Source organism: Acartia tonsa, chromosome 4 (assembly GCF_053477335.1).
Source record: "Acartia tonsa isolate MP-2025a chromosome 4, ASM5347733v1, whole genome shotgun sequence".
Taxonomy (NCBI): Eukaryota; Metazoa; Arthropoda; class Copepoda; order Calanoida; family Acartiidae; genus Acartia; species Acartia tonsa.
This window is the reverse complement of record NC_137263.1, coordinates 6,444,168-6,463,227: the sequence shown is the minus strand read 5'-3', so window position 1 is coordinate 6,463,227 and position 19,060 is coordinate 6,444,168. Positions and strand designations below refer to the sequence as shown.

The window sequence follows — 19,060 nt, the reverse complement described above, 5'->3', positions numbered from 1 at the left end:
TGTTCAACCATTTAGAAAGTTATCATAATAAATTGAATTGTGTAAGGTTTGTTATTATTGGTTTAACCTGGAAAACGTTAACCCCAACACAAGTATATATAAAAGTGGTTTGACAACAGAAGTAACTTTACAAAGTTTAACAATAAAAGTATCAAAATTATATATTCTTAATAGTCACATCTTTCAACGTGGGCAATAAACTGCTATTGATCTCATTTGTTGGTATTTAACTAAATTTGAGAAAAACATCCGATTCAAAATATTAATGTAGGTTTTAAAACAAAAGATTTGATAATATTTACAGAATTATTTTAGATAAGTAGCGCAGCATTGATATAAATCCTATTATATAAAGTAGTAATGTTTTTTTTCTGAAGCTTAAGATGTAAAAAACTACTGAACCCATCGAGTTCTCTTTGAATCACTGATAGTTATATATACATGCTAATAGTTTATTTTAAAATATTGTTTAATTTTGATTCAGACATCCTTAGCCTTACTGAGTCTAAAAAATGGATATAGGCTATACGTAAATATATTGACAGGGGAAATTTTTTTGACTATTTATCTTGCTTAATTGGACCTTATTGATTGGTCAGTTTGTTCATCAAGTAGGGGGGGGGGGTAAGGGTTTGGATGGAGCTATCTTTATTCTAGCCAGCTGCGAGTATTACTTTATCAATCTGGTGCACTAACCAAGTAATAAAATAACGATTGCCTAAGTCAACCTCAGCCTTACTGTTCCTAAGCCAACCTCAGGTGAAGCCAATCTGTAAGTAATCCACGGCCGCAGCCAAACAAAGCCACAGCATCAAAGTCAAACTCATACTTCGCAGCAGCCACACGGCTGATGGCACAGTCTGCAGCCTCACGGCTGATGGCACAGTCTGAGAAAAAAAAATATTTAGATTTTTAAAATTAAATGTTTTTTTTATAACAAGTGTTAAGTAAAATAGTAAGGAAAATGTGGGAAATTTAAAATCTAAAGAGAATCTACGCATCTTAAGTATTTAACTTTACCACGTAAACCTTTGTATGACTATGGGCAGAGCGTAGGGAGGAGAAGAAATAAGATAATGATGATATATTTTACTGATAACAAGGAAATCTTTCCCCACAGTTAGGCGCCACTGCGCAAAGCGTTAATACTTCATTCTTCAAAAATCTTGAAATGAAAAATCAATGATGATTGTCTCTGTGTGTCACTTACCGCAAGAGCTGTATGCTCTCCTTTACAGTGAAGCTTCTTAAAAATTACGCGAAGATTTTAGCTATTAAGAGGGTGGGATAACCTCCCCCTTCCCCCCCCCCCCCCCCATCGTATGCCTTTAAAAGTACCCCTAGTTAATTAATATTTAATAATAAAACAAAGTACATTGTAAAAAGCCCTTTGCAAACACCTTTAAAAATTATAATTTTAGACAAAAAGTTTTCTTTAACCTGCTAAATAATAACTTGTTTTATAATAAGTAATACCACAGAAAGAAATTGTTATGCTTTGATTTTTCTAAAATTGAATCAGTTTGAATTGAAGAGAAGACATATCAAGAGGTTCAAATCAATTCAATCAATTATATATTCTAAATTGTTTGACAAAAATAGTTTTAGATACAATCAAGTCTTATATAAAATTAACAGGATGTCTGTGTGTTTGTCTATTGTGTAGGATTTTGCTAACCGCTTAACCGATATGGTTCTCCTTTACACGGAAGGTTCTTTTTATGTATAAAGAAGGTTAAAAGAGTTTCTCGTATTCATTCGAATCCGGTGGATAGGAACCGGTTCTTATCCATACGAAAAAACTATGTCTAGCATCGTATTATATCCAGCTTTCTACGAATATAAAAATGTACAATCATTAGATTAAAACCAGTTTTTTTAGCCGTTGCCTTTGGCACCTCGGGGCTAAAAAAACTAGTTTTAATCTTATAATTGTACATTCTATATCCGCGGAAAGCCGTTTATAATACGATGCGAGAAATAACTATTTCCGTTTAAAACTAAAATTGAAAGTGAAGGTTCGACTCCCCCTTCCCTTAAGCAGCTTCGCCTCAAGTAAAATAATGTTTGAGGTACATCCAAATCTCTGTGCACGCACTTATCCTCTAGTAATATATTGTTTAAGGTACATTGAAATCTCTGTGCACGCACTTATACTCTAGTAATATATTGTTTAAGGTACATTGAAATCTCTGTGCACGCACTGATATATGATGTTTAATAAATATTGAATACTACAGCAAAAAAATCAACATGTATTTTAACATCAAAATTCAGTTGTAGATATCAAATAATGAAAATTCGTTAATAAGTGAAAAAGGAAGAAACCCCGAAAATGAAGAACTCAGCCTGCAGCGTCAATAAGGTTAAACAGTTTTTACACTTTTAAAGTATTTAATCGGAAGAAAATGATTATTACAAAATTTTATTTCTAAAAGGTCCATTACATTTTCTTAAAACTTTACGGTACTGTAAAAGTCTAGGAGACTAAATTCCAGGGCTCGGCAACTGTCATCCTTTAACAAATTTAAAAATTCACTTGAAATATAAACATTATCAAAATATGGAAATTCATCTTTTTTATAAATGCTTCAAAGCTTCCTAACGGGTTTAAATTTGATGCTTAGTCGTGGCTGCCGAGCCCTGCTATTTTCTCTATATTTTTTTATGTTATTTTGTTGAAAAGATAAGTTATAATATACGCAAAACTTAAAGATAAATAAATTTTTGTGTAACATAATTAAAGAATGATTTTTAAGATATCAGTTATGACGTTTTTTTTATATGATATGACCAAAACAAAACATTGTCTTCTTGGACCTTAAAATACAAGCATTATTCAACAATTTTAAATAATGTGTTTCTACTCAATACCTTGCTTTCTTCGCATACGCTAAATTAGAACTTTGCTCTTGGTTATTCTTGTTTATTATTAGTTGGGTTTTTTTGGTTAGCATAAAATGTTTTATAATATTTTAAAAGTACTTTTAAACCATAATAAAAACAAGGATGAAAACAACTATTTAACGGAAAATGAACAGATCAGACATAAAAGTGATTTCAAGTCAGCAAAAAAAGATCGAAAAAAGACAACATTTTTGGAATTATAATCAAAATATTGTTTTTGGTGTTTAATTGTTTAATTGTATTAATTATAGAAATGTTACGCTCTTAAACTTCTGCTTTTTTAGTAGAATAAGCACTATTTCGGATACCAAATCAATAGCATAATCGAATGAAGTCAATCGTTATCAAATTAACCAATAAAAAAAACATGATAACAACGATCAAAAAGACGCTAAGCATCCTAGATCAAATAAACATTTGCCATTACATAAGTTTATCATCTGATGCGAATGTACAGACGTAAGGACGTGATATCCTAATTGTAAAAAGCTTCGCTATTCAATAAAACAAATGTGACACTGGCAAGAAAAGGAAAACTATGATTTATAGTTAAAGATTAAATCTTAACAGTTGCCATCAATTTAAACTATCTTTATTTTCTATCTTCTTCTTAATTCATTGCATTTTTTGTATGCTTGGTTACTAGGTTAGGTACACAGTTGCCAAAATTTTACTCTGGTGGTTACCTTAAAATAGTTAGTTGAATTTTAAAAACAAATTTGGCGTTATCCTGTTCAGAGCCCTTGCATCCCCCACCCCCCCCCCCCTCATTATTTTGAAATCAATTGAATATAGGGAGGAAAGTGTTTTGTTTCTTGTTTTTACTCTAATGTATATTGGGTACTGGGCAAAATAATAACCCTCTTCTCATTTATTTTTTTTTAAATAAGGGGGATGGGGCTTTATTTGTCCTATATTATACTTATAATTTACACTCATATTATAGTCCATAAGGATGGTGGAAAACCAGGCATATGATTATACATACCTATTTGTAGAAAAGCCTTGCTTTCAAATTTATTGTGTACTTTCTTCACTCTTTTAAGTGCTTGGCGCTAAAAAGTCTTGTTATGTAAGATATAAAAAAATGCTTAAAATATATTATTGGACAGATGTAATTTAAACCAGTACAAACATAAATCATAAGAACAAACGCAATATTTTTTCTAAATTTTAAATGCATTTAAAATTATGAAATCCTTCTACTTTATGTATTCAAAACAAGGTTATATATATTTCCATTTTAGACTTACAGATACCTTAAAATCTAAAGATGAATGTTTAAAAGTACAAAAAGCCACTAAAAGTGCTTCTTTAAGTTATTGAATTAGCATTCGGGTTTGAAAATCTCTTTTTTGTGTTGTACATTATAGTAAACTCTAGAGGCCTCTAAGGGCACTTAAATAGAGGGGATAATCCATTTTTTTGTATTTTAGATTTTAAAAGAAAAAGTAATTAAAAACTTTGGGGGGGGGGGAGGTTTAGGGGGGGGTAGTCGATTATCCTTTTTTATTTTAGTTTTTAAGCAAATAGGATTTTTTTTTGGGGGGGGGGGAGTTTGGGGTGTCCCACAGCCAAAGAAATAGCTTAAAACCATCACAGGACCAGTAGGTACATTACCTGAATAGTAGAGCACAATCGGTTCAGTGGTTACTAAGATCTTAAGCTTCAGACAGACAGACAAACAGACATCGTTCTACTTTGTATTATTGAAAACTATATTTGAAAACTCAAGAAAAACCCTAATTTTCAAAAACAAAAAAATGATAGAGGAACCATCAGTAAACAGACCTTAGATCATCCAGATGGGACCAGAAAGAACATAAACTTTTCAAACATTTATATGGAATAAAATGTTAATTTCTCTAGTATTTGGTTTCAAATTTTCCAGTTGTAGAAGATTTATCAAAATTTAATGAAGAATATGCTAAAGCTATTAATATACAGGAATAAGGTATAACCAACAAGGGAATTAAATCTAAAATAATATTTGGAGGGCAAATGGAGAGGTCGTCAATTTTACGATGTGTTGCCCCCCAACGACAGCTGAAAAACACGTATAGGTTTCGTGATTTTTTCCCGAATTAATTTCGTTATTGGTATGAGCTGATTAATATATGTTTTTAGACGCTATTCCCCCTGAAGCTGACTCTGTTCTTTTTCTCCGCCTCTGCCTACGCCATCCTTCCCTATCTTACTATTCATATGAAAGATATTGGAATCAGGTAATTTAATCATATATTTACCTGTGCAAGATGGGGTGTAGGAGATTGACAACAACCTGTTAAAATTAAGATATAGGAAGCCATTTATCCCCCCTGCTAGCCCCCAGCCCGGTGTAAACAACTGATTTTAACTTTAGTTAATATAGTTGCCAGCCACTTAACTGCTTACTGAACATAAAAAAAAACATGTTAAAGAGTTTCATTCACCTTATTTTTGTTGCATAATTAATATGTTAAGAAAAATATTAATATTTCTTTTTCCAGTATTGGCTTCAGAACTGATTAATATCCGCTGGATTTTAATCGGTTCGGCCATACCAAAAAATCATGTATGTCATCGTATTACAGACAATGTTTCATGAATATTAAAATAAGAATCATAAAATTAAAACCAGTATTGTTACAACGAACCGTCGGCCCCTCGGGCCTAACAAAACTGTTTTTAATCTCATAAATTTTAATTTTAAGATCCGCGGAAAGCTGTTTAAAATACGATGCGCTAAATAACTATTATTTTATTTTAGTGATTTAGACATAGCGTTGATCTACACAATCCTTCCATTTTGTGTTTTCATTGCTCCCCCAATAGTTGGATTTTTCGGTGATAAAATGGGAAACTTTAAAAGGTAATTTCTTTAACTATAACTATTACAGAAAGCATTTAAAATGTAATGAAGGGAATCAATATGTTTAGCCCAGCCTAGAGATCACATTTAGTTTCTCTGACACACCATCACTTTGAAAGTACTTAAAAAAATAATCTGTTTCTGTTAAATTTATCTAGAAGAATTTAACAAGTTTTCAGATGAAATTTTAGACAAATCCATATTGAAATATAATTGGTTCTAAATACAAATACACGTATGTTATATTATTATGATTGTTTCATAGGAATTCGTCTCTGTGTTAATGTATTTAGTATCCCAAGGAAACTGAAATAAAGCATATTTTATCACATCATAACCAAAAAAATCTTTGATTTTGAAATATTGAAAAATTACCAACCTTTATCCCTGTATTTACTAGTTGTAATGATAGAAACAGATATAACCAACGACTGAATACATTTTTTTTAAATTTGGTTATTTTCGCTGTTTTTGGAGGAGCTATAATCCTATCATATAAAGAAGTAAGCTTTTTTTGTCTGTAGCGAAGGATCTTGCTTACCGCTGAACCGATATGGTTTTCCTTTAGAGTGAAGCTTCTTATAGGTCCAAGGGTGGTTTTAGGCTGTTTAATTTTTATAAAAAAGTCGTTGTAAGGTTTTAAGTTATTTTTCTGCACTTTCATGTCCCTTCTAATATCCCTAGATACTAGGGACGCAGCCGCTAGTAGTAAATATAATACGGTGGTAGCCTCAAAAAACAGCTGAAATAACGACGTATTTTTTTAGAATTGATTCAGTTGTTGATTACAGCTAGGTTGATGCCAAATTATTATGAAGCGAGTTCATAACTTATTTTGTACCAAAAAAAATATGCAATTTTGTTTTAGGGTGCTTCAGCTTTCTGTATTGATGACTGGATTATTTCACACTCTGCTATTGGCTGTTCCAAAAAACACTGTTCATAAAGTGTTTCCAGACACTTCCGTTAATTTAGGTACATTTTTTTTGAAGGGCCGGTCTGTTTGACAATCAGTACAGCTTTGGCTAAAGGGATTTACTCGAAGATAATTCAATTCTTCTGAAATTGTGTAGGATGTTCTATCCTATTATATAAAGTAGTAAGCGTTTTTGTCTGTCCAAAAGGATCTCGCTAACCGCTGAACCGATATTGTTCTTATTTACAGTGAAGCTTCTTATATGTCCCGGGAAGGTTTTAAACTATTTTTGGAGAGGGTGTCTTCAACCCCCTTTCTCCCCAAAAAATATTCTTTTACTCTTTTGAAACTCAAATTTAAAATGAGATGAATGAGGTCGACTTTTCCCCCTCCTACCAGTGTCCCTAGAGGCTTCTAGGGGCGTAGCCGCTAGTTAACCAAAAAGCGTCTATTCTAAACCTCTTTTTAACGTCAGTATAGAAAGTTTGGGGGGAAATCCTTATAGAGAAAAATAATATGCTCCTCTGCTTTATGAGACTTTTAAAATTTACTTGGAAATTCCTCTGTATTTGATACTGATTACTGATACTGTCTGATAATTTAACTAATTAAAGCTCGAAAATAAATAATGAAATATGAATAAATCCTTAAAATGTTAATTAATTATGATAATTATAAGCTTGATTCAGGTTGTCAAAATTGAAATCTTAGCATTTTTGCACAATTTTTGAAAGCTCTTTATGGTTCCTATAAAAAATGACGTCTTACAATATAAAAGGCCAATTAAAGGCCAATAAACAAACTAAATTACCAATGGCAGTCCAGAATAGATTTTAGTAGATAAAAGTAGGCCAGATGACGTCATTTTTATAGGCACTATTAAGAGCATCCAATTTATGATCAATCTGAATATTTTTATTTGTTAGTTGGGAACACAGTTCACTTAAGTTGGCAACCCTGTCTGCCAGACAATGACACCTCTTTTCCCGCCATTACACAAAAGAAAAAAGTTGACATCAAATTGTTCAATTGTTCTACAGTTTGCCAGGTAAGAAATATGAAAAACAGGGATTCGACACCTTAAGATACATTGATTGATAACCCGCGACCGTGGCTCAACACGTAGCGCATCCGCTCGTCGTCGGGAAGGTGATAGGTTCGAATCTCGGGCCGACACCGCGTCATAACTAAAGACGTTAAAAATGGTTCCTACTGCTGCTATGTCAGATGCGCGACATAAATAGTTAGAGTAGGGGGAATGCCTTGGCCCAAAACAGGCGCAACTCGTTACCATGCACAGTTGGGACTTCTCAGACAAAGGTCGTGCATCACAGAGAGTTGGTTGTCTGATGGATGTTACTTAGCCTAATATCCTTGGGTGTTTGGACAGAGAAGGGTGCGTTCGTCATCCTTAGTTCTCCTGGATTGCTGGACCAGGACCTGGACAGTACATCAAGTCGATAAGGTCCGGTACTGCAATCCCGCCCGTACGAGGTAATCTAGGTAAGATACATTGATTATGAAGTTTTATTGATCGCGTTAAAGTAATAGATATGTATAAGTTAAATTCCACACCAGCTTATTTAAAGACAGACATTTTACTGTGCAAATACCAAAAAATCACGATTGTAATTGACATTTCCGAACCATAAGCATCAAGGTACAAACTTGACTCATGATCTTTCAGCTATCTAGCAAGATGAACAGCTTATAAAATCCGCAAAAAGCAACAGACATAAAATAAATAAGCTTTTCATAGTCAGGCATATATGCAGTTTAAGGGATTAAGGGATGCTAAGCTAATAGAACATGATTGTGTGTGAGAAATAAACAAAATTTCCTTTTTTTGCACCAACCCATTTTTTGGATAATGTTAAATTTTAGGATGTTTGTACTATTCTGACACCATACTGCACAGTAAAGAATTCCACATATGATTTGAAGACTATGGTAGCTAATGCCACTCAAACATCACAAGGTAATGTAATCATTTCACGTTTCATGTCATGCGAGGTGAAATAAAGTTGCAATATACTATACACTTATAAAGGATGTACGGACAGACGTTCAGAATTGAGGTCTTTCATAAATTGTATATTGTGATTTTCTTTCTTTAATTTGAAGTCGCCTACTTTTTTAATAAATAATAAAATACAACCAAAACAATATTCTACTTTAAGAAACATAATTGTTTATTTCTAAACTTTGAATTTATATTTTAATGTACAATTTTATTTTTTGAAAATCATTTATTTGTTACCAGATTCAACAGAAATGTCCCTGGCTTTCCACCCTGATCCATGCACTGGACAAACATTACCCCAGGTAAACAACATCCAGATCCATGCACTGGACAAACATTACCCTGGCCCAGGTAAAAAACATCCAGATCTATGCACTGGACAAACATTAGCCCAGGAAAACATCATCCAGATCCATGCACTGGACAAACATTACGCCAGGTAAACAACATTCAGTACCATGCACTGGACAAACATTACCTCTGGTAAAATTTATCCAGATCCATGCACAGGACAAACATTACCCCAGGTAAACAACATCCAGATCTATGCACTGGACAAACATTACCCCGGGTAAACAACATCCAGATACATGCAATGGACAAACATTATCCCAGGTAAACAACATCCAGAACCATGCACTGGACAAACATTACCAAAGGTAAAAAACATCCATATCCATTCACTGGACAAACATTACCACAGGTAAACAACATCCAGATCCATTCACTGGACAAACATTACCTCAGGTAAACAACTTCCAGATCCACGCACTGGACAAACATTACCCCAAATAAACAGCATCCAGATCCATACACTGGACAAATTACGACAGGTAAACAACATCCAGAACCATGCACTGGACAAACATTACCTCTGGTAAAAATTATCCAGATCCATGCACAGGACAAACATTACCCCAGGTAAACACCATCCAGATCAGCACCTTAGGAAATGATCTTCAGGTAAATAAAATATTAAAGAAATACTTCTAAGGCGGAAGAGGTGTAAGTTGCTCTTTATAGTAAAACTGTATTCTTACTTTTAGGACATTACAAATTCATATTGTGCGATGATTATAAATGCAAAAAACTACGTACTTACTGATAGACAAACAGACAATCTAATCTGCTTATAAATTATATATTTTGTTTTGTTTTTAGATGTACAGTCTTCCCTCTGATTGTTCTATGGAATGTAAAGCTCAAACAAATCTTATTGGGTCAGTTTTTAAAAGCGAAGCTTTTCTATAATTATTAAAAGCGAAGCTTTTCTATAATTAGGGTCGGTCCGTCCGTACGTCCGTCCGTACGTCCGTCCGTAACGGATAGCTTTTTCCGTTAATTTAGGCATGTTAGAATTGTCCTATCGATTTCAAATTTTGCATGGTAATTCCTTTAGTAGTTAGGTACGATTTAGAAAGCGTAGCAACTCTATAATCATTACCAAAATGTCCGTACGTCCATTTTAAACATGTTGATTTTTTTACTTTTTTAACAACAAATTTTTATGTGATCAAATCATCGGATTGATCTGATTTTTGGTATATTGATTCCTGGGACAACAAAGTATAATGTAATAAGCGAAGCAACTCTATAATCAAGTCCTAAAAATGTAAGTATGTCCATAAAAATTATCCTGTATCAAGCAGTTTTACAACAAATTTACTTACAATTTTGCTTTGACCTTTATAAATTTATATTATGATAATTGTTAAGTTCTAACACTATACAACTGTTAATGTCCGTTTGTCCTACCGTTTCAGTGCTTCGCTTTTATGGATGTTGTCATCCTTGTTTTTATATAATCAAGTATCCAACAAATTATTTTAAAATATCCTAATTTTACATGCGTTGCATCTCTATAAAAGTCATTGATGGCTTTAATGACTCACTTCTTCAAATTTTCCCATGGGGGAGAGGAAAATGAAATCCAAGTAAAAATCTTTTAATATTGATTAGATATTAGAGGCTAGGGGCATAGCTACTAATTAGATGAAAATAAAACATATATCATAAATAAAAATCAAAGGCCAGCCAAAAATTTATCTCTACAATTTTTCTACCTATGAAACCATACAAAAAATATATACATATATTAATTAAGATATTGTAACTACATAATCGGAGAGAACAGGTTGACAACAAATTCTGTGTATTTTGTGCTGCGAATGTTGGCGACCATGGCACTGGCCTGTGTTTTCATCATGTTAGATGCTCAAACTATTCAGGTCAATTAATTAGTTTATTTTTAATTTAACTTTTAATTTTCACTCTTATTCCCCCCCTCCCCTTAAATCAAAATCGAGGGTGGTGCTAGCTTTTGGAGGGTGTATTACAGACCACAAGGAGTGTTATTTATTTATAGGGCGGTGGATACACCCCATACATAATCGTAATTTAAAAGTTCCACAATCCTCGTTTTATAGTTAAATTAAATTCAAAGCTAGAAAATTTTTCTCGCACCTTACTTAAATTTGAGGGAAATGTTTTTTTTTAATTGACACTTCCCTTAGCTGTTTAAAAGGGAGTGTATCAACCCCCTTAATTCTGCTAGAGGGGTGGATACACCTCCCTTTGCACGCATCTGCATGAAAAGCATTGATAATTACTTTAAATTAGCGGGGTTTTATTCTCCAATGTTAAGATGCAGAATTTAATATTTAAAACCAACAAAATCTTGAAATACTGTTATGAGATATCCCAAGACACATTACAATTTACAGACACATAAGAGAGGGATGATACAGTTTATAGAACACACTTTGAAAATATAAAATAAAAATTTTTGTTGCTTTTTTTAGATGTGTAAAATTGAAGAAGAATTAGGAAACAAAGGTAATGTTTTTACGTCTTTTTGTCCCATCCCTGATAAAAAGAGGATGCTGTTTAAAGTGCCTATAAAAAACGTCATATAATATTTATGACCAATGATACACAGACTAAATCACCAATGGCTGGCCAGAATTCATTTTAATTGACAAATGGTAGGCCAGTATTTTTTTATAGGCACTAAAAAAATCTTCGTGTTTAATGTAATATTTTTGGTTCATAATACATATAAATATTAATAATTTTGTTAATCAATATAGGTGCGTATGGAAGACAAATTCTGTACAAGACCCTGGCACAAGCCATCATCTCACCTCTGGTAAGTTCAAGCAATTTACCTTTATTATATATGTACTTTGAGAAAATAAACAGATTTTTTATGACTAAGGCATGTCTGAATAAAATCAGACAAAAAAGCTAGAGTAGCTTACGTTTTTTTAACGTTTTTTACATGTCAGATTATCGCTCTATACACAGTGAACTTAAAAATCAATGATGAGTATTTTTTATGAACATGCTTGCTTGTACTAAGATATGTTTAACATGCAACTCTGCGCTACTTGTGGATAAACTGGTTCCTGTTATTTCATTAGATATATGATATTATGCTTGATTTTTTGCTAAATATATTGTGTGTTTACTTATTTTCTTTTTTTCAGCAAAAGTGTCAAAATTTACCAATTTCACTGTATTATAGGTTGGAATCTTGATGGACAAGATAACTGAGATGACTGGCAGCACCAACTACGTGGCCCCCTTCGTCATCAGTGATATCCTTCTTATCATCACCTTTATTTGCATCTGCTTTGTTCAAGGGGTAGGTCATTCTAATTTAAAATCAATACCCAATTTGAGATTACAAAAAAATTCCTATAGATTTTTACCTTGCAACAAATAGGTACAGTTTAGAAATCGTAGATTGTCTGATTTATTTAGATTTGCTTTTATGGATATTGTCAATCTTGTTTTGAGTGAAGCTACTCTAAAATCTTCATAAGTTTGTTAGTCTGTATGTAATTTACATGCATAAAATTGGTATATTTCATATTTAAAAAGTAAAAAAGAAGACTGTTTGAAGAAAACAAGCAAAAAGTTTGTAGCCGTGTTTCGGCAAACAAGTGAAAACAAAAATCAGTTCACGTGTTCCTTCCAAAACTCTAACATTCTAATATTAAAGTAACAAGGATGACAACATCCATAAAAGCGAAGCACTGAAACGGTAGGACAAACGGACATTAACACTTGTATAGTGTTAGAACTTAATTATCATAATCTAAATTTATAAGAGTCAAAGCAAAATTGTAAGTAAATTTGTTGTAAAACTGCTTGATACAGGATAATTTTTATGGACATACTTACATTTTTAGGGCTTGATTATAGAGTTGCTTCGCTTATTACATTATACTTTGTTGTCCCAGGAATCAATATACCAAAAATCAGATCAATCCGATGATTTGATCACATAAAAATTTGTTGTTAAAAAAGTAAAAAATCAACATGTTTAAAATGGACGTACGGACATTTTGGTAATGATTATAGAGTTGCTACGCTTTCTAAATCGTACCTAACTACTAAAGGAATCACCATGCAAAATTTGAAATCAATAGGACAATTCTAACATGCCTAAATTAACGGAAAAAGCTATCCGTTACGGACGTACGGACGGACGGACGTACGGACGGACGGACGTACGGACGTACGGACGGACCGACCCTAATTATAGAAAAGCTTCGCTTTTAAAGAGCATAACGGACGTATACGAATGTACGGACGGACGGACAGATGACCGTACAGACCCTAATAATAGAAAAGCTTCACTTTTAAGAATGTTAGAGTTATATTTAGTTGCATTGTTTTAGGACATTGGGTTGCCGAAGGATGTGAGCACCTGGGATGGAATCAAAATTATCTTCACTAACATATCCATGATGATCTACCTTATCATGATGTTTGTCTGCGGATGCTGTTATGGATTTGTTGAAACATTCCTTTTTGTTTACCTTAAGGTAACAATATCAAATATTCCACCATTGGTTTTTCTCGTATTCATTCGAATCCGGTGGATAGGAACCGGTTCTCATCCTATGTCTAGCATCGTATTATATCCAGCTTTCTACGAATATGGAAATGTACGATCATAAGATTAAAACCAGTTTTTTTAGCCGGTGCCTTCGGCACCTCGGGGCTAAAAAAACTAGTTTTAATCACATATTTGTACTTTCTATATCCGCGGAAAGCCGTTTATAATACGATGCGAGAAATAACTATTATCGTATTTTCATTATATTGAATATTCTGGAATAGGTATTTCAAATATTCTGTCAATGTTTGATCACATGCAAAACTTGAAATTTCGCTCTCCTCTTTGGATAGAAACTATAATTTTTGCCATGTTGTAACCATTATATTGACAGTATAAAAAAGAAAACTGTTCCCTTATGTGCAATATTGTAAATTATACGATTATTCCGGTATCATTATTTTCATTCTGTAATTGGCCTCAATTTTGTCAAAAATACTTGTAGACTAACTTTACAAGACCCAAAAACTCATAGTTGCAAAATCTTTTTCTATAATCATTAATTAATATCTCACAATTTTTGACAATACCAATACTGAAAACCCTAAAAAATTTATATAAAAGTATTAAACCTCAAAAGTAGGACAAAATTCTTGTCAATAACACACTTACAAGTTTTACCCATTTCTGTAATACATGTGGAAATATAGATGTATATTCCAGACAACTACCTCCCACAAATAGCAAGGACCCTTTAGCTAGCAGAACTAAATGAATTTTATTAAACTTTGCTTTCTCATTTAAGCTGTTAAAAGCTATAGTGTAATTTTCATTTATTGGTTAGTTTTTTTCTGAAAGGTTCAAAATGGCTGAAAATTGTCCTTTTAAATGTCAGTTTTATAAGATCAATAAGTAATATTCATATCACATTTTCTCTGTTGTTCTCTTATAGGAACCAGAAAATGTTATAATTTCAGAAACTTAAAATTTGACAGCTGATTTTTAAAGATCCAACACAAAATCTGGACAGGTTTTTTGCCTTGTAGGGAAATTTACTTATAGTTCAAGCCCCCTCAATCCTTTTACTTTAATATCATTTTTACTACAAGGTTTTTTTTTCTTTTTTAGGAAGACCTACATGCCCCCATCTACCTGCTTGGTCTGACAATAACGACTGGAGCTTTAGTATCAATTCCTTTCTTATATTATTCTGATTGGATTGTCAACAAGGTTGGAATGGTCAATGTCATCATCTGGGCCCTCATCATGTATGGGGTCAGGTATAGCTTTGCGCATTTTTCTTTGGACTTGACAGTTGTTTATTTTTATGTTAGGTAGGCGACTTGGCTAAAGCTGGGGATTATTGAAAAATGCTTGAGTCTCTTCTGCAAGGGGGGGGGGGGGTAATTTGGCGCGCCACAAAATTCTACCTCCCAGAAATATATATATTCTAATATATTTTCAAAAATTAGTTTTTGTGGTATTCCCCCTTCTTTACTCCCCCTACCCCTTGAACGTCCTTAGTCTACTTTAATAAAAAATAGTGAAGATAAATGGATGCTGTTTTCAGTTGAATATGTTGAAAACTGCATCTTCTGCTTATGACTATACCATGTCTGTATATTTTACGAAAATGACTCATACTGTTTATTTCCAGGTATGTCGGCTATTCTTACATAACCTGTGCCTGGTTTGCATTCCCATTTGAAGCTTTAGAAGTTTTTACGCTATTTCTTCTCAGAGTTGCTTCCTCTAAATATATTCAGGTATGAATTAAATGATAGGTAGAAAGTAATAGGGAGGATGTTTGTCTTTGATTTAAGCATCGGTTCCCTAAAAAGGCTGATATAATTGAAAATTAAATGCCAAAATTGATTAAATTTACATAATCACTTACAATCTTATTATTAATTTAAATAATACTAGCAGTTACGCCCCTAGAGGCATCTAGGGGCACTTGAGGAGATAGGAGTTGAATTCGATACCCCAAGTAAAAGGGGCAATTTATCTTGGGAGGGTTGTGGTACACTTCCAAAAAATAGTTATAATCCATCCCAGTTACTCTGTAAAGGAGAAACATATCGTTTCAGCGGTTAGCGAGATCTTTTTGTAAAGGCTGACAGATATACAAACATCCTGTTACTTTATTCAAAGTATTAGAAACATATATTTGGAATGTTTTAGGTTCAAGCCCCACCTGGTACCCTGGCCACTATGTCAGGTCTGTCTGGAGGGGCTCACTTTGGTTTTGGCAAGGGTATGGGAGGCCTGATTGGAGGAGTTCTCAAGGATCAATACAACAATACTGCCATGGCTTTCAGGTCCGAGTTACCTGTGAAAGGAGAAAGTCGCTCAAAAAAATCAGCACGTGACGTCATAAAATCCCTCATTTTTATGACGTCAGAATTTTTTGGGCGACTTTCTCCTTTCACGTTTATCTATTAATTAGTGATATCGGCTGGTAGTTAACATTCATTAATTTAGGCATACAGCTAAAATTAAAATCAGATGCGAGTTTTAACTTCAAATGGTATTAGATTTCAAATTTTGGTCATTTATGCTAATTTTTACTTGTGCAAATATATTAAAAGTCGGCAGTGATTACAACTATTTCACAAAATAGTCATAAGATAGGGTAGGTTAAGTTGGATCAGTTAAGGTTTAGTTTGTTTAGGTAAGTTCGACGAAGTCCAAAACAATCGATATTCGATAGGCAGAAATATCTTTATAAATTATTTTTCAGGGTGTTTGGTATGGGAGCATTTGCTTGTGGTGTTCTCTACGCGGTATTCCATTTCTTCTATGGAAGAAAAATAGATGAACGCATGATGGTAATTTTTATCTCTTTATCTTTAATTAGTATCAAATCTGCCTTAATAGTCCAAAAAATAGAAATCGAATAACAAATAAATCATTTAAAGCCATTGGACGACAGCTGCGCAGCAAAATGGCGCGTCCTCGTATCTTAATATTGCATTGTGTTGAAATACACAATTTTAATGTCAATTAAGGTCCTGGTCATATAATAAAAATTACCTTAAGACACGTCCATCCTACCCTTTGATTGCACCATCTTTGTCTGAAAATTGTTTTAATTCCTAGGCGGAGAAAAATTTTGAAGAGAAAGAAAAAGAAGCCGTGGAACTTAACAAGTTTATCATCAAAGAAAATATTCAACAAAATAAACAAGAAATTCCAGAATAAAATTATTTTATGCCTGTCTATTTTAATATCAGTATATGTTATTGGATATATTATTACTTTCATCTTACACCAGATCATCATGTTCTGTAATAAAGTGAAATTTGCAGCGGGCAAAAATAACGAATCCCTCCTTTTCACCCCCTTTATCCCATCCCCTCCCCTCCTACTATATAAACGAATTGACCAATAACTAAGTTTCATGTTAGCAAGCTAGATTGACGACATTTTCCCCCTGTCATAATATCCACGTATATTAGAATGTGTTTAGAATATACATATTCTAAACACATTCATAAGTCACTAATAAAATCCACATTTTCCTGTAGCAGTGTATAACCTAGTTGTATCGACTGACAACTTGTTAAATTGTTTACGTAGGCTATGGCATTAAATTAAAGTAATCAATGGTGACAATTTTTTTTACAATTCATTAAACTATTTGTAATATCTATATAAATGTATAAATTCAACAAAATAATTAAATAAATTTTTTGATTCCAATAAATTTATTTATGGGGTTAGTTTTTAAAAGCAAAGCTTTTCTATAATTAGGGTCGGTCCGTTCGTAACGGATAGCTTTTTTCGTTAATTTAGGCATGTTAGAATTGTCCTATCGATTTCAAATTTTGCATGGTGATTCCTTTAGTAGTTAGGTACGATTTAGAAAGCATAGCAACACTATAATCATCACCAAAATGTCCGTACGTCCATTTTAAAAATGTTGATTTTTTACTTTTTTAACAACAAATTTTTATCATCCGATTGATCTGATTTTTGGTATATTGATTCCTGGGACAACAAAGTATAATGTAATAAGCGAAGCAACTCTATAATCAAATCCTAAAAATGTAAGTATGTCCATAAACATTATCCCGAATCAAATTTACTAACAATTTTGCTTTGACTCTTATACATTTATATTATGATTATTCAGTTTTGACACTATACAAGTGTTAATGTCCGTTTGTCCTACCGTTTCAGTGCTTCGCTTTTATGGATGTTGTCATCCTTGTTCATATTTTGATCTTACATTCACAAAAGACATAGGTCGACCTAAAGAAGCTTTAGGTTGACCGATTTTATAAAGGTATTTGTTAGTTTTACTTGTTTAGGTTGACCTACAGAATAAATCGGTCGACCTCTAAAAGTTGTTTGTGAACTGGGCACATGGCTCTTTTCCGGAAGCTACTCGGTGACCAAATTTTGCGTTTTTAATTTAGTAAAACAGAATAATAAGAAAAAGACATGAAGAATTTAAGAAACATCTCTATTATCCTCATAGAGACAATCTAGAGACACACTCTCTAAATCAGCGAATAGGAAAACAGAGGAGAAAATAGCCCGGTTATAATATTTGTTAGGAAATGTACAGATTTTAGTGAGAATTGGCGGTTATTCTTTCATTTCATTCGCATGATGAGCCAGCTATAAATAGTCGCATTACTTAGGATAAAGCTTTGCAGGTTAAATATATCGTGTAACAAGGATGACAACATCCATAAGTAGCGAAGCACAAAAAAATTGTGGATGGGAATACGTAGAAGTAAATTTAAAGTGTATTTATTAAAATCAAGAATAGATTTATTGGAGAAAATAAACACAAAAAATTGTTTTATTTTGTATGATGAAATCGGTTAAAGTAAATTACATACTAGATGCACATAACAATGGGAAACAATATTTTAAAACTGTTAATGCAAAAAAAGTTTTATAATTGGAGCCAAAAACCTGCAAAAAGGCAGTCATTGTTGTTTTCTTCAAACGACAGGAAATTTAATTTTGATATCTTTAATTGAAAAAATTTTGAAAATTGGACCATAAACACCAAAGATATGGGGAAAATTTGGCAAATATAAAAATAGCCTAAAACCTTCTAAAAAGCAAACCGAACGCCATTGATGTTTTATAGTTAATTATGCTCCTTAATAATGGGAAAGTTGTCAAAAAATTTCAGCTCTCTATCTTTTATAGGAGCCGAGAAAATCACGTTTCCCCCAATTCATTAACTACGGACAGACAGGCGGACATTGTGAATTATAGAGTAGCTTCGCTTCTAAAAATATCTCCGCTTGTGTAATGTAAAGCATAGGACAAAACCTATATTTTAAGTAAGCTATTAAAAGTTAATTTCTTTATTTAGCTATAATTCGAAATTCGGGAGATTATATCCTCAAAATTTTCGTCATTGGTATCATTAAAATGTATCCTATATAACAAACATAAATAAAGGCATTTGTCTGCTAAAATTTCCTTTTTAAGATTGACGAATTTTAGGGTCAGATGGACCATCTAGTATGTTATATCTATAAT

General features: G+C 32.8%; 1 protein-coding gene across 1 annotated transcript; it reads left to right on the top strand.

Annotated features, from left to right (window-relative positions):
• Positions 1–2,275: 2,275 nt before the first annotated feature.
• On the top strand, positions 2,276–17,255 carry LOC145315838 (major facilitator superfamily domain-containing protein 6-like). The gene is made up of 18 exons (XM_080155956.1): positions 2,276–2,365; positions 5,035–5,132; positions 5,657–5,758; positions 6,627–6,733; positions 7,601–7,722; positions 8,559–8,652; positions 8,938–8,999; positions 9,859–9,917; positions 10,802–10,925; positions 11,499–11,532; positions 11,787–11,845; positions 12,224–12,343; positions 13,386–13,532; positions 14,675–14,826; positions 15,204–15,312; positions 15,731–15,867; positions 16,290–16,377; positions 16,649–17,255. The coding sequence occupies exons 1-18, from the start codon at positions 2,336–2,338 to the stop codon at positions 16,748–16,750; spliced, it is 1,746 nt and encodes a 581-aa protein (XP_080012082.1). The 5' UTR covers positions 2,276–2,335; the 3' UTR covers positions 16,751–17,255.
• Positions 17,256–19,060: the final 1,805 nt, after the last annotated feature.

Coding starts and splice junctions, on each gene's coding strand:
- LOC145315838 (XM_080155956.1), top strand. CDS start 2,336: ATGAAGAACTCAGCCTGCAGCGTCAATAAG. Junction 9,918..10,801: donor GCTCAAACAAATCTTATTGG/GTCAGTTTTTAA, acceptor ATATTAATTAAG/ATATTGTAACTACATAATCG. Junction 13,533..14,674: donor TCCTTTTTGTTTACCTTAAG/GTAACAATATCA, acceptor TTTCTTTTTTAG/GAAGACCTACATGCCCCCAT.